The sequence below is a fragment of the Sinocyclocheilus grahami genome, unplaced genomic scaffold (assembly GCF_001515645.1).
Source record: "Sinocyclocheilus grahami isolate Dianchi unplaced genomic scaffold, SAMN03320097.WGS_v1.1 scaffold41.1, whole genome shotgun sequence".
NCBI lineage: Eukaryota > Metazoa > Chordata > Actinopteri > Cypriniformes > Cyprinidae > Sinocyclocheilus > Sinocyclocheilus grahami.
Window position 1 is genome coordinate 2,017,447 of NW_015505220.1, and position 14,042 is coordinate 2,031,488.

The 14,042-nt window shown below is 37.2% G+C and overlaps 1 protein-coding gene across 2 annotated transcripts in view; it reads right to left on the bottom strand.

Moving 5' to 3' along the window:
* Window positions 1-11,113: 11,113 nt before the first annotated feature.
* cdh12b (cadherin 12b) overlaps window positions 11,114-14,042 on the bottom strand; it is a 138,576-nt gene continuing 135,647 nt past the window's right edge. The window contains exons 12-13 of one of the 2 annotated variants that reach the window (XR_001608923.1): window positions 11,356-12,072; window positions 11,114-11,204 (exon numbers count right to left, since the gene is read on the bottom strand). Coding sequence is in view for 1 of the 2 variants with exons in the window: in XM_016267949.1 (XP_016123435.1) it covers window positions 11,549-12,072 (524 nt within the window). In the remaining variant the exon portion in view is untranslated. Of the gene's footprint in view, window positions 12,073-14,042 lie in introns of both variants that reach the window. The other variant, XM_016267949.1, reaches the window with a different exon arrangement.

Here is a 14,042-nt window from a genome sequence, read left to right on the forward strand (position 1 = left end):
TGATAACCCAAAAATATATATATATATATATATATATATATATATATATATATATATATATATATATATATATATATATAAATGATATTTATAAATATATACATTTTATATTTTAAATGAATTAATAATACTTTACTGCCTCTGTGGGCTGCTATATGTGCTGCTATGAATGTGAAATCTAAGTATCAATTGGCATATGAATGGATGGATGCTATCAATTTTACTCTGAAATCTGAGAAAAAAAATGCACAGCTTTTTAAGTTTGTCTTCAGCATGAATTTGTCTCCGTCTTCATGGGGGCAACATCTGAAGTACGCAGCAGCACACTCATGCAGCTTAGAGGGAGAACTGCACAGTGGGACTATTTGGAAAGCTTGACAGATTTGTAAAATGTATTTGAGAACACATCAATTAATTTACCACTTCCTGTCTTCCGACCCCTGGGTGTCCGCTTAGTTGCCTCGGGGACGAAACGAACCCGTACATCTTTAAAACACACAATCAGCAGTAAAGCAGAGAGCCTGTAAGTTTCTTTTGTCTTCAGTGTTCGTATATTCAGAGGGACTGTCTTTTTTGTGGCTACCAAATTAGCTGCAGCACTTCACACAGAAACAGTCCGTCCAACCAGCCTCGGCGCATCCGTTGATCGTTGTGAAAATGTTAGAGCCAGTGCTGAGAAGATAATTACTATCATCAAACTGTCAGACCGTCATCCTTTTCAATTTACTGCAAGGGCTCCATCAGCGGACAGCCAGTGCGTAAAAAGAGTGAAGGACCGAGGCGTAAGATGGGATCGCATGGTGGGATGCGAGGGAATGTTTATGTGGAGCTGATACAGAGCTGACCTGTAAATCCTCCCGCCGTCTGGAGGCTCATAATTAGTGATGAAATCACATGACGCAGCCGGTTGGCAGAAGCAGTGACACTGAACTACTGCAAGTGTGGCGTTGAGGGCGTAACACTGGACAATAGACCTGATTAGCAGTGTTATAAACTAAACACAGATCATTGTTTAGCTTTACAGTCATTAGTGAGGTAATTACAGGTGGAAGAGCGGGGGCGACTAAAGGCGACTACACACTAGAGCACAGGTCACCAATTACTGGACCCGCGATTCCACCCAGACCGTGAATCATTTATCATAAATGTATATAATTATAGTGTTGATTTCCTCCACACAGAGAATCAGAGCTCTGACGTGGCATTTTCACATACTTCAATAATATTTGTTTACAGTGTATTATTCCCTGTCAAACTAATTTGAAATTATTTGTATAGTAAAAATGTAAACAAAAATAAACAATTAAAACTGAATATTTCAACTAAATAGACAAATCAGCCCCGGAAAGACTATTAATTGATTTAATATACATAATTTATTGTTTCTTATATGTGCCCTTCAAGTCAGTCAGAAATATTGTAATTATGAGTTCAGAGCACATGAATGACACAAACAAAGTCATATTTACAAGTGGAAAACTCAAAAAGTTGTTGAGTTGTTTTGCTAATCGCAAAGCCTGCGACGTGAACGTGATATTACTCTGTTCCAGAGCATATACAAGACTGCCAGCATTGAGTGGCAGCCTTACTAACCAATAGAGTGAGCGTACCTCCGTTCTCCCCAATCAGCACTGCTCTAGCCAACTGCGTAAACGCCCACCATTGAAAAAAAAAATAGGCAAATTAATACTAAAGAAAAACATATGTAATATGAGATTACTTCGGCTTTGAAATGACAGACACCAGAAAGGTAACGTTAATTTGCAAGAGCTGTTTCACAACACACATCAAGAGCTCCCTTATCGGTTCTGCTTTCAGTACTGGAGAATAAAAGATACATTCTTAGATGTTTTTATTAGTACATGAACGTTATCTTGCACATTTGATCTCCCCAACTTATCCCATGAGACGAGGACGAGAACGAGACGAGACGAGATTTTTAGACTTTTTAAAAATAATTCCTCAATGATGAAATATATAGGGAACAAAAGAGTATTTTATTCAACTGAAAAACACAAAATGCAAGAAATGTAGGTGCATTTTGAAATCAACTTGTACTTTATGAAATTAAACATCTATTTTAATAACTTTTATGCAGTAATAAACATGTAAACACTGCAAAATGTTTTGCTACAAACTCAACTGACAGGCAAGTAAATGCACAGCAATTATAAATAATATAAATAAAAATAAATAACAAACAACACAAATATCCCTTTAAAGTGGAAGTACTAACTAATTTCCACTTTAATAAAAAAAATATATAATAAACACGATTAATGTACCCATTTAAAATAATAAAGCAGTGGTTCCCAAACTGGGGGGCGCGGCAAGGCTGAGGGATATTTAGGGCCTAAATAAGTTCCTAAATTCCGTTTTAATTTTCTGGATTCCATTTTTCTTTTTTCATTTAAATTTTTCCCGACTCATTTTTAATAGTTAAATTAAATTGTATTAATTAAAAAGCATGTCTAATGAATTAAAATCACGAAACTTATACATTTTCACATCAATTTTTTTAAAGTTTAACAAAAATTACATGTTAAGGGCCCTATGAAATGTTTTATTTTTTCTCACCATATTATTTATAGTTTTTATTGTTACCAAATTCTGTGTTTTAGCATGTCTAATTATTTGAATGCATAAAACGACTTAATTTATTAATTTTGTTTTTCTTAAAGTAGCCTTGTGATTTTTTTTTTCCCCCTCAGAAATTGTGTTGTTTATTTAAATGTTTCTGGTTATTAAATGAAGGCATGAAACATTAATTTAATTTATAATTTATCTTTTAATTATTGAAAATTAAGCAAACAAGATATTTTGGCAAACAAAGGGGATTTACTATTAAAATTAAAACATTGAATAAATGTTTTGTGTGATTATTCCTTAAAAAATAATGTTTGTTTCATTTTAGTAGTAGTAGTAGTAGTAGTCAATGCACATTCTACTGAAAAATAGTTATAGGCACAATGTCTTCAAATCAAACTGGACTTTTATTTTGTAATGTTGCCATGAATACCTTTACAGTTCTGTGTATGTGATATGACGCTAGTTTTACTCAAATCAAATGCTAAAATGCTCATGAAGTGACTCTCAGAGCAGTTCTGGAGATGTTTTTCATGTGTTTACGTCCTCATTTAGTGAGAAGGAAGACACTGAAATCACCGCGAGTGTCAGGCGCGCTTCAGTGTGTGCGTAGTAAATGAAACCGCGCGTCTGCGCCATTCATTAACAGAGACACGCAGAACATGCAGGATTCATATTTAAATCGACTTTTGCGGCTTAATATTTACAAGTACTAGCCCATATCGTGATTGGATTTAAGAGTAATGATCTACATTTGATTAATTCATTCAAAATTTGACAAATTCCGTGACATTCCGCGTTAAACTGTGAATTCTATTTTTATGACTGGATAAAGACTGCACTGCGTAATGTTCCCGCTATTCATGCGGCCACTTGCCTGTTGTGAACATAAAATATCTTGCATACCACCACTGGTGAACGAGCCAGCGTATGCAAATATATCTGAAAGGTCTTGCCAGGATATCGTCACGTTCTCGCGAGACACATCAGATCTCACGTACCACGAGATCACGTCACACCCCTACTAACTATAATTAATGATTTCAAGTTATTTTAATTTTACAAGCTTAGTTCTCACAATATAATTATTTTGGTTTAAGTTACTTCCGTGCCATGTTTTCGAACACTGAATTCCAAAAAGTGAAAATGTGAAATGTCTTGAAACATTTACTAACTTCATTTAAACCATTTAAACACACACATTTATAGAGAACACAGTGAATCCACTGATTTTGATATTGGATTTTTGAATTATGTGAATATTAATAGTTCGTAGTGATCACTTCTGTTCTAAAAAAAAGGCAAAAAGACAATAAAAGCACTATTTACCATGAATCTTTCCCTCAGCCGCAGCTCTGAAATCAAACATGTCAGCATTAGACGCGTCACATCAGGTTTGACAAGAATTGATGTTAAACTTGGACCAAGTGTTAGATTGAATTTGACTGATACATTGAAATAATCAGAAGAATTACAGTGATGAATTGAAAATTGTTTTGTTTATCAAACAAATCCATCATATGACTTTAGATGTGATTTTGTAGCGTGACAGACATGTTGTCATTATTCCAAACCCCAGGGGTCAGGCAAACGGAAGTAGTGTATTAATTGATGCTGAATAGCTTCATGAATGTGTCAAGCTTTCAAGATAATCAAAAAGTCTCCTTCTGTGGTACCATGTTTCAGCTCGGCTCGTACCGGTGTCTTCAGAGAGCTAGTGATCTAAGCACTCTCTGTTCTGTCTGCTCGAAGTCTAGAAACAGCAGGATCGCAATTATGATCCAAGGAGAGGATGAGATCATACCTAAAATCACCTGCTACATTAAGTGCTGTGTACAAGTCTGTTACTTGTCTTTCTGACACACGCTGAGCTTCTCCTTTCCTCTCCAGTGCATGCTGTGCAAGTGCTTCTGCCTGTTTAAAATGTTATGATGTTAACTTATAACATTAATTACATTTTCATAATTAGATTGTATAACCATTTTCCAATGTAAATGGTCTCTTTGCAGGTGAAATGAAAAACAGATTTGCTGCAAACTGTGGATTTGCTGTCTGGCCTATTATATTTTGTTCACTGACCCACACTTATAACTTCTTTGCAAATCTGCTTTATTTTGTGACAGGTTAACTAAACAATCCAAGCCCAAATATGCTACACAACCCGTTAGCGACTGAAATAACCAGGGACCTTGTTTAAAAAATAAATAAAAAATTTAATATTTCATCCACCGTATGTAAAGCGACAGGTGCTACATACAATCAGTACATTTTACACAAAGTATTCAGTTTCTAATACATTAACACTGCATGTCATCTATGGCATGCAGACATTATGTTTTACCAATATCAAGAGAAAATGTACTCACCATTGGATCCTCTGCAGTGAATGGGTGCCGTCAGAATCAGAGTTCAAACAGCTGATAAAAAAACATCACAATAATCCACAAGACAGACACAATTTTAGTCCATCAATTAACATCTTGTGAAGCTAAAAGTTGTGTGTTTGTAAGTAAAAATGTCTTGCTGGATTTATTACAAACCATTGCTTCAGTCTAAAATACGAGTCCTCTATCCATAATATTGCTTTCTCCAAAGAAAAAGTGGTCTCATCTGAATCAGAAGAGGAATATGCACAAATCCAACACCGTTTACAAGACGTTAACTGGTAGACTGGAGTCGTGTGGATTACTTGTGGATTATTGTGTTTTATCAGCTGTTTGGACTCTCATTTTGTTGGCACCCATTCACTGCAGAGGATCCAATGATCTATTACATGGTGGTGTTTAAACTGAGCATTATCATCTCCCGTGACCTCTAATCTTTTACTGTCAATAAAATATCAAAAAGCCCAAGACGAATCAAAAAGACTCAAAAGTTTTCTAGTTCTAATTTTTTATTTGCCCTCTTCAGCTATCAAAGAAACCCATCCCGCATTCAAACTCCTATGGCGTTTGAGATACCGTTTTAAAATTTATACACTTTACTAAAGAGCCTGTGAAGTGCATGCATAAAGGGAATGATAATGTTTGCCTAATAATAAAGAAACTGTCAGAAAAGTGCCATGTTTACTCTTAAGTCCTGAGTGCAAAACCATCAACAGGGAATCATTTATTCATAATGCACTTTAGACTGTAAAGCCTCTCCTTGATAAATGGAAATGCGCTGATTTATTTTTGTTACCTTTCATTTTAACCTGATTTTTTTTTTTTTTTGCACGTTAAACGGACCTTCCCGAAAACTCTCATCCCAATTCACAAACACTTTGTACACATCAAAAACTTATTGTCAGTTGATTTGGTTCAAAATAAGTCAGAATAACTTAAATAAGCCTGGCTTGTTTGGTAAACTTGTTTTATGAAACAGCCCCCAGATTTGATAGTTAAACATGTGTATGTTAATGAATACCAATCATTCGTAAATAGGGCGCTTGTGCACGCTCATTCACAATTAGCATAATCCCTGCCTATGAATTACAGCTACGCAAATTGCGTGTCCAGGAACGCAGTGGAATATTATGGTCTACTTTCTCAGGTTTGGCTCCAGTATATTGCATAAATACAAAAAAAACACTAATAGGCCATATGCCTAACAATAAATATCCAATAACATGTGTCCACCAACAGCGTTTTTTCTAGCTGAGACTCTTTGGTTGCTATGATTTGAAATAGCCTTGGCAGTAACGTATTACTAGTATCTCATTTTGAAGAATATTACTGAATATAAAAATGCAGTAACCAGCACCATTAGCTTCTCTGTTGTTGTTCAGTTGTTGTCAAGTAGGATGATTGCTCGGTGTAGTATTTGTCCCGCCCCTCCTCCATTGATTGGACGGCTCGGTAACGCCTATGAATTACAGCTACGCAAATTGCGTGTCCAGGAACGCAGTGGAATATTATGGTCTACTTTGTCAGGTTTGGCTCCAGTATATTGCATAAATACAAAAAAAACACTAATAGGCCATATGCCTAACAATAAATATCCAATAACATGTGTCCACCAACAGCGTTTTTTCTAGCTGAGACTCTTTGGTTGCTATGATTTGAAATAGCCTTGGCAGTAACGTATTACTAGTATCTCATTTTGAAGAATATTACTGAATATAAAAATGCAGTAACCAGCACCATTAGCTTCTCTGTTGTTGTTCAGTTGTTGTCAAGTAGGATGATTGCTCGGTGTAGTATTTGTCCCGCCCCTCCTCCATTGATTGGACGGCTCGGTAAAAAGTGACAGTGACAAGCGCTGCGTTTTACCCAAATGCAAAACAGATTATCAACTCTCAAAAATTATTTTTATTAAAAAAAAATGTACACAAAAATTAGTTCTGCTCGTGTTTCATGAATGAACCCCAATGTGTGTGTGTGTGTGTGTGTGTGTGTGTGTGTCATTCGAGTGAATCGCAAACCGATTTAGTTTATATTACAGTGCCAACTCAAATAAACTGGTTCATTCAGGAATTCTGACTCGGTAGTTGTTCAGTGAGTTGATCAGCCTGTCTGTATTTCGCAATAGAGATACAGCTTTATTTCCTTACTGTAATAAGAGGCTAGCACACAATGTCACAAGGGACACTGGCAGGCTAGAACTGACAGGCATCTATAATTTATAGCTTTAAAAGGGTGATAGGAAAGTTGTGAATAAAATCTGACAGCTGCTTGGACCATTGTTTATTCTGCTAATATGTGTGATCCTATAATAAAACCAATATATTGTCCTTGACTGGTCACAGGCACTGTGTTCCCTGAGCAAGAAGCATGTTATCGAGCTGGGAAGTGACAAGGTTATGACCTTTTCTGCAGGGTAACACTGTCTTCCACATATATTAATAGTAATAGATGTGTTACCTGACACTTCAAGATAAAAATATATGTTTAGACATTGACCTGCTTCTGTCGCAGCCACGCAGTATGGTTGTGTTTCACCTTCCATTATCATGACTAAGTATGAGTTGAGAGAGGCAGAGTGAGCATGACCAAAATCTGTATCACAGTAAAGGTGTAAATCACAATAAGATTAGTTTTGCTGGAAATACAACAACAAACGAAAAGCTTATTAAATAATACGTGTGTAGTATAGCATAAGTGGTGATGCTATCTTTGTGTAATTGAGTGAATTAAATACTTTACTAATTAAACATCATCTCATTTCATTATTTTCTCTTTTTTATTAGGAGCTTGGTGGTCACAAATTAAAACGATAATTCATACTGATACAGTTCTCTTTACTGCACTGTGTATATATATGGCATGGCTTTTTATGTTGAAGTCATTTGCTTATTTTAAATAAATGTCTAGAATGAACTTAAATTGCAGCAATAACTTGATTCGGTTTATTTACATGGTCTTAAATTGTATTTAAAGTTCCTCATCTTATGTTTTCTTTGAGGAATGTACATTTTACGGAAATCACTGTGCTTGTACTCAATTACTGCTTGTTAAACACATTTTAAAATGAACAAATAAACTCATTATGGCATCACAAGACAAGTTACTAAATGTGACAGAATCAAGGATGAAAAATAAAATTGGCTAACATGCAAACAAAACAATCATATTCATGCTGGGAAGAACGCAAATGGGACATGTAGCATAGGGCTTGAGTATGAACTACTGTATTATGAAATATATACAGGCACAAGAGCAGTTTCTTTCCCCAGGCAATCTACCTCATGAACAGTAAATGTTCTCCCATTGTGCAATTAAAGTATGTGCAATAACCTTATACTTATTTATCACCCTAAATCCTAGTACATCCTTACAACTTTATTTTATTTTATTATATTCCTATTCTATCTATAGCACACCTGTACATACAATTTATTCTTTTTTTGTGGTTTATACTTATGCATGTGTATTTTATTCACATCTTATTTTTTTTTATCTGTGTGTTGTCTCCGCGTACTGAAAGCTTGTGACACTATAACACATTTCTTTTATGTGTGAACATACTTGGCAATATAGCTCTTTCTGATTCTGATTCTGATATGCATTAATCAAACTCACCTGCTATGCTTGCTGGTTCGACTAAAATAAATCTGCATCAGGATGAAATTTGTATGAGCTTCAGAAAAGTATAGTAATCCCAAAAACTACAATAATTCAATGTTTGACTATTTTTCAGCATTTTTAACAGAGTTGGGTCATGTCAAAGTTACACCCGAGAGCAGTTTGTTCTTACAAATGTAGTTTAGAAATCCAATATTTGTAGATTATGGCACGTGGATTGCTGAGTAGATTCTGCATGAAGCATGAAGAACAGTACAAGCAAAGGAGAAAGAGAGAGATTGGATAACACGATTAAGTATTTTCAGAGCGTGACTTTAATGTCACAAGGACAAGAGATTTGAACGTAATTGACCTCAGATGGGATGAAATAAAAATTCCCTTTACTTTAACACACAAGCACACGAGTACGCACATTCACACTCTACAACCATCCATTCCTGTACAACCCAGATACACGATGACTTAAATGCCCTTGAGAAAGGGAGACAGAATGAGTGTCTGAGCGTCATGCCACAGGACAGGATGGCATACGCTGTCTGGCAAAGAGTGAAAACAGAAACAAAAACAGACAGATTTCAAGGGAAGGTCTTGGTGCCAAGCTTCAATACTGAGCTGTAGAGATTTTTTGAATCGTCATGGTCTAATGGTTAGAGAGTCAGACTCATAACCCAAAGGTTGTGGGTTCAAGTCTCGTACCAGCAGGGATTGTAGGTGGGGGGAGTGAATGTACAGCACTCTCTCCCACCTTCAATACCATGACTGAGGTGCCCTTGAGCAAGGCACCAAACCCCCAACTGCTCCCCGGGCGCCGCAGCATAAATGGCTGCCCACTGCTCCGGGTGTGTGTTCACGGTGTGTGTGTGTGTTCACTGCTGTGTGTGTGCACTTTGGATGGGATAAATGCAGAGCACTAATTCCAAGTATGGGTCACCATGTTTTCAAATATTAGCCTATATGTGACATTATGCTGCTGAAACTGTAATTAATGGTAGTTTCCTCATTTGTAAATCATTTTAGATAAAAGTGTCTGCTAAATGATTAAATGTAAATCTGAAATAGCATTTGTCTTTTATTGTACATAAACTTACTGTGCGTTATCTGTTCACAACATCCAAAGTGTTTCCAGTGGTTGTAGCTTCCTGCCGTCTAATGAGCTCTGGAGCTTGATGTAAAGATCAGCAGATTTTTACACTGTCTGACTTCCCAATGGAGAGAGTCGTTAAGCAAATTAGTAATGACAGAGTCATTTGCATATTCATAGAGTTCCCTAGATCATGCCCCGAGACAAAGTAATACAAAAGCAACAGGTACAGTGATCCACCATTGACTTGCCAGCAAGATGATATTTGATTTGGACACAGAGAGTTTCACAGCAGTCGGAGTTCATGACCCGTGAATGATGGATTGAATGGTACATTATGAGCACATTTTCATTAGCTCTGGCAAAAAAATAAAATAAAATAAATTTAAAACGTGCCCCAAAGGGTGGATAAAAGCACCAAATTATCTGTTTACTGTTGACTATGGTTTTCAATTGTATATATTTAATTATATATGTTTGAAATAGTATAACTCTTGTCTTAGATTCTATGCAAGAATGAATATATATACAGTATATATTTGCCGAGACAGAATTTTTTGTGTGACTGATGTGCTAACAGTGCTTATGTTAACATAATAATATAATGTGCATGTGTGTGCCTTTTATACTCACCCTCCTTTCATTGATTGGCAGTGATTCAAGAAATCTCCTTCCCACACAGCAGACACCAAAGATAAGATCAAAGAGTATATTTGATAACCCATCTTATTTTCAGCAGCCTCACTGCTCCTCGGACTGTTATATCAGCATATCGCAAACACAGTCAGACCTATAGTTTAACTTGGGGATATTAAGGCATTGGGGGATGGCCTAAATTGGATCTTTGGTTTCTATACTGTTAAAAATAAAGGCTCTAAAAGGGTTTTTGCAGTGCTGGGTTCCTCAAGGAACCTTTCATTGAACAGTTCTTAAAAATAACCTTTGTTTCATACTGTGAAAAATATTTTAATAATACAAATAACCTTTTTTCACTATAAAAGAAAGTTTTGTGCAATGGAAGGATTCCATGAATGTTGGTTCTTCAAGGAACTTTAAGAATGAACAAAAACCTGGAACATGTTCAAGCGGTGATTTTTCTTTCCAAGTGGTGTTTATTTAAGAAAACTGTGTTTATTACAGGACTCAACTGTAATAGCTCATGTTTAGCCCTAAAGTTTGTTTTTTTACAACAAGTACAAGTCTATACAAGTTCTTCTTGGGACTACAACGTCCATGTCCTCGTGAGGAGCAAATAATTATGAAAATCCTTGTGTCTTCAAAAAAATAAGAAATTCATATTCGATTTGAAATCATGATAAATAGATAAATATATAACAAAACGTTACAACCCGTCTGAACAGACTCACAAATAAATAGATAGAATCATAAATAACATTCAAAAAATATCTTTGGCCAAACGAGGCCCATGTAGACATTTCCTCCTCAAAACTCTTTCCAACGAAGCTTGAAATCCAGGTTGCGGTCAACTTCGGTTAGCAACGCCATTCATCCTTAAGAAGGGTGACGAAACAAAGCTAAACCATAAAAAGAAGAATAACAAACCAATTCCATCGAGGCACTTTTTAAGGATGTCAGAAAAATTTTGCATCTTTTATGTGGTTCTTTTTTTTTCGTGAAAAGCAAAGCTGAATAAATATGACCAAAATACCTCCAACATTCACTTACAGATAATCCAAAGGCTGCATTTTATTCTGGCTTCCTTTATCCTCTCTTGTTTGAGCGTGAAATCAAGGCAAACTAAAAGAAAAAGGTGAAAATTAACAACTACAAAGTAATGCAACGAAATCTGGTCAAATCAAATTATGATACTATGTTTGCTTCAAACCCAGTGTAAAAAAGTGAAACGAAAAAAAAAACATCAGTGTTTGTTTTCAGTGGTGGTGCTGGATGTTACGTCTGATTGGCTCTCTGATCGTTCTCCGAATATCCCTGCGAGGGTTTTGAAGCGAGGCCCCCACTCGTTGAGGTAATCGTAGTCCTCCTCCGTTTCACCCTTTACAGACTCTATAGAGCTTAAACTCTCAGCCACCGAGCCCTCGCCCTCGTAGGCGTACGTGGCCAGCGAGTCGTACGGCGGGGCGGAAGTGTCACCGTCGTGTTCTTGCAGCCGCTGATTGATAAAGTTGCTGATGTCAGCGCTATTCTGCGAGGCTATTGGCCGCCGTGGACACAAACCCAACTCTGGCTTAACGTCTCGGCGAAACAGGTTTTCCTTAATGACTTTGGGGTTGCGAAGGGTACCCATGTCGAAGGCGTGCGTGTCCTCCTCGCCCCCTCCTTCGTCGTCGTAATGGATGACATTGTCACGGATGTCCTCTTTGGACGTCATGAGAGTCTCTTTCTTCTTCTGCCGCCTAACCCCAACATAGAGAACCACGATCACTGCAGGAAACACACGAGCAGAACAGAAAGGAAATATTAGCATCTTTATATAACTATCATACACATTAAAAAAATCAGTCATGTGCTTTTTAAGCTGCTCAAAATAATATGCATGTGAGAGGGGAAAAAAACACAGGCGATTAGTTTGTTATAATTAGAAGGCGGGTCTTCTGTTCCTTTGGCTTCTGTATTGAACAATGTGATTTCTCCCATTCATTTTTCTACGAGTGACTCAAATCATCCTCGTTACGCTGTCTGTACAATCAGGGAGTGAGGCAGGCAGAAAGATGGCAGAGGCCAGTGGAAACACTCTTCTCGTTTAATCAAGGAGACAACCCCCTCATTTGTCAGAGTTTTCCATGATTGGCAAACAGCTCCTGACTGCAGTCATCATTTAGAGACTGAATGAAAGCTGCAGCAGTAATGTGTACCCTCCAGCTGATGGACTCACTCACCCATCATGTGTGTCTATTTCACTCCTCTCGTGTTATTCGTTTGTTATTGACTGGCCACTGAATATCCACAGAGATAGATAGAGAGATAGAGAGATAGATAGATAGATAGATAGATAGATAGATAGATAGATAGATAGATAGATAGATAGATAGATAGATAGATAGAATGATGATAGATAGATAGATAGATAGATAGATAGATAGATAGATAGATAGATAGATAGATAGATAAAATGATGATAGATAGATAGATAGATAGATAGATAGATAGATAGATAGATAGATAGATAGATAGATAGATAGATAGATGATAGATAGATAGATAGATAGATAGATAGATAGATAGATAGATAGATAGATTGATAGATAGACAGAACAAGATAATTATAGAACAATAGAATGATAGAATGATAGAACGATCGAACGATAGATAGATAGATAGATAGATAGATAGATAGATAGATAGATAGATAGATAGATAGATAGATAGATAGATAGATAGATAGATAGATAGATAGATAGATAGAACAAGAGAATGATGGAACAACAAAACAACAGATAGAAAGACAGAACAAATAATAGATAGAAATCTAGAAGGCAGTAGCTAACTAGGTTTTGGAACAGAGCCATGATCAACACATATATACTGTGTCTCACACTGTGATGTAGTGGAGATGCAGATTGCAGAGTGTTTGTTATAGATTCAGGGGGTTCTCAAGTCCATACACCTGTATATGTTTATTAGTTTGCAGCAAATCAGAGGAAACTGCTAAAAAAAAACAGCAAGGTTGTTTATATATGCTCCAAAAGTCTGACCAGTGTCTGTGAGATGACAGCGCCCCCAAGTGACAGATATCTGCACTGCAGCTCTCAACCATTCAAACCTGTCAGACATGTAGTCTATTTTCTGAGTCCATGTTTGGGATTTGACTGGCATACGCAGAAGATGGGTTTGAGATTGATAAGGCCTCATTCTCGGGACGCTGATCTCTCGCTCTGTCTGCCATGACTGCATCTGTGGAGCAGGAAATAGGTCAGTCTGACAAATGGAGCACCGATAATGGCTAACCTCCAGCTTGACAATGTGTTCTCTTTCTGTGCTGTCTGTGATCCTGGCTGGCACCTTTAGCAAGGACGCAGTGATGCTGTGAGAGGTGCTTGCCGGAGTCTCGCAGGAACAGGAGCTGAGAGACAGATCAGTCTTCAGAGCACTGCAGAAGTCTCTCACATAACGGAAGATTCCCCTTCAGGAACTCGAGCTGCGTCGAGATTCGCTTTGGGAACGGCCTTGCGTGACCACGTTCTGAAGCACGTGTCAAATCCGTCCAATGGAGCGGCGAGACGTCACGAGCAGGGTGACGTAAGCACCAGAAAGCATAAAGGCACATCCGGCCGGGACGAGCTATCTCTCCCCATCCTCAGCATCATCCCTGAAGGCCCACGAAGCTTCCCACCAGGCCCGTTAGGCTTACATCGAGTCTGGTTGGGAAAGCTTATACGGCGGTAGGTCAGGCC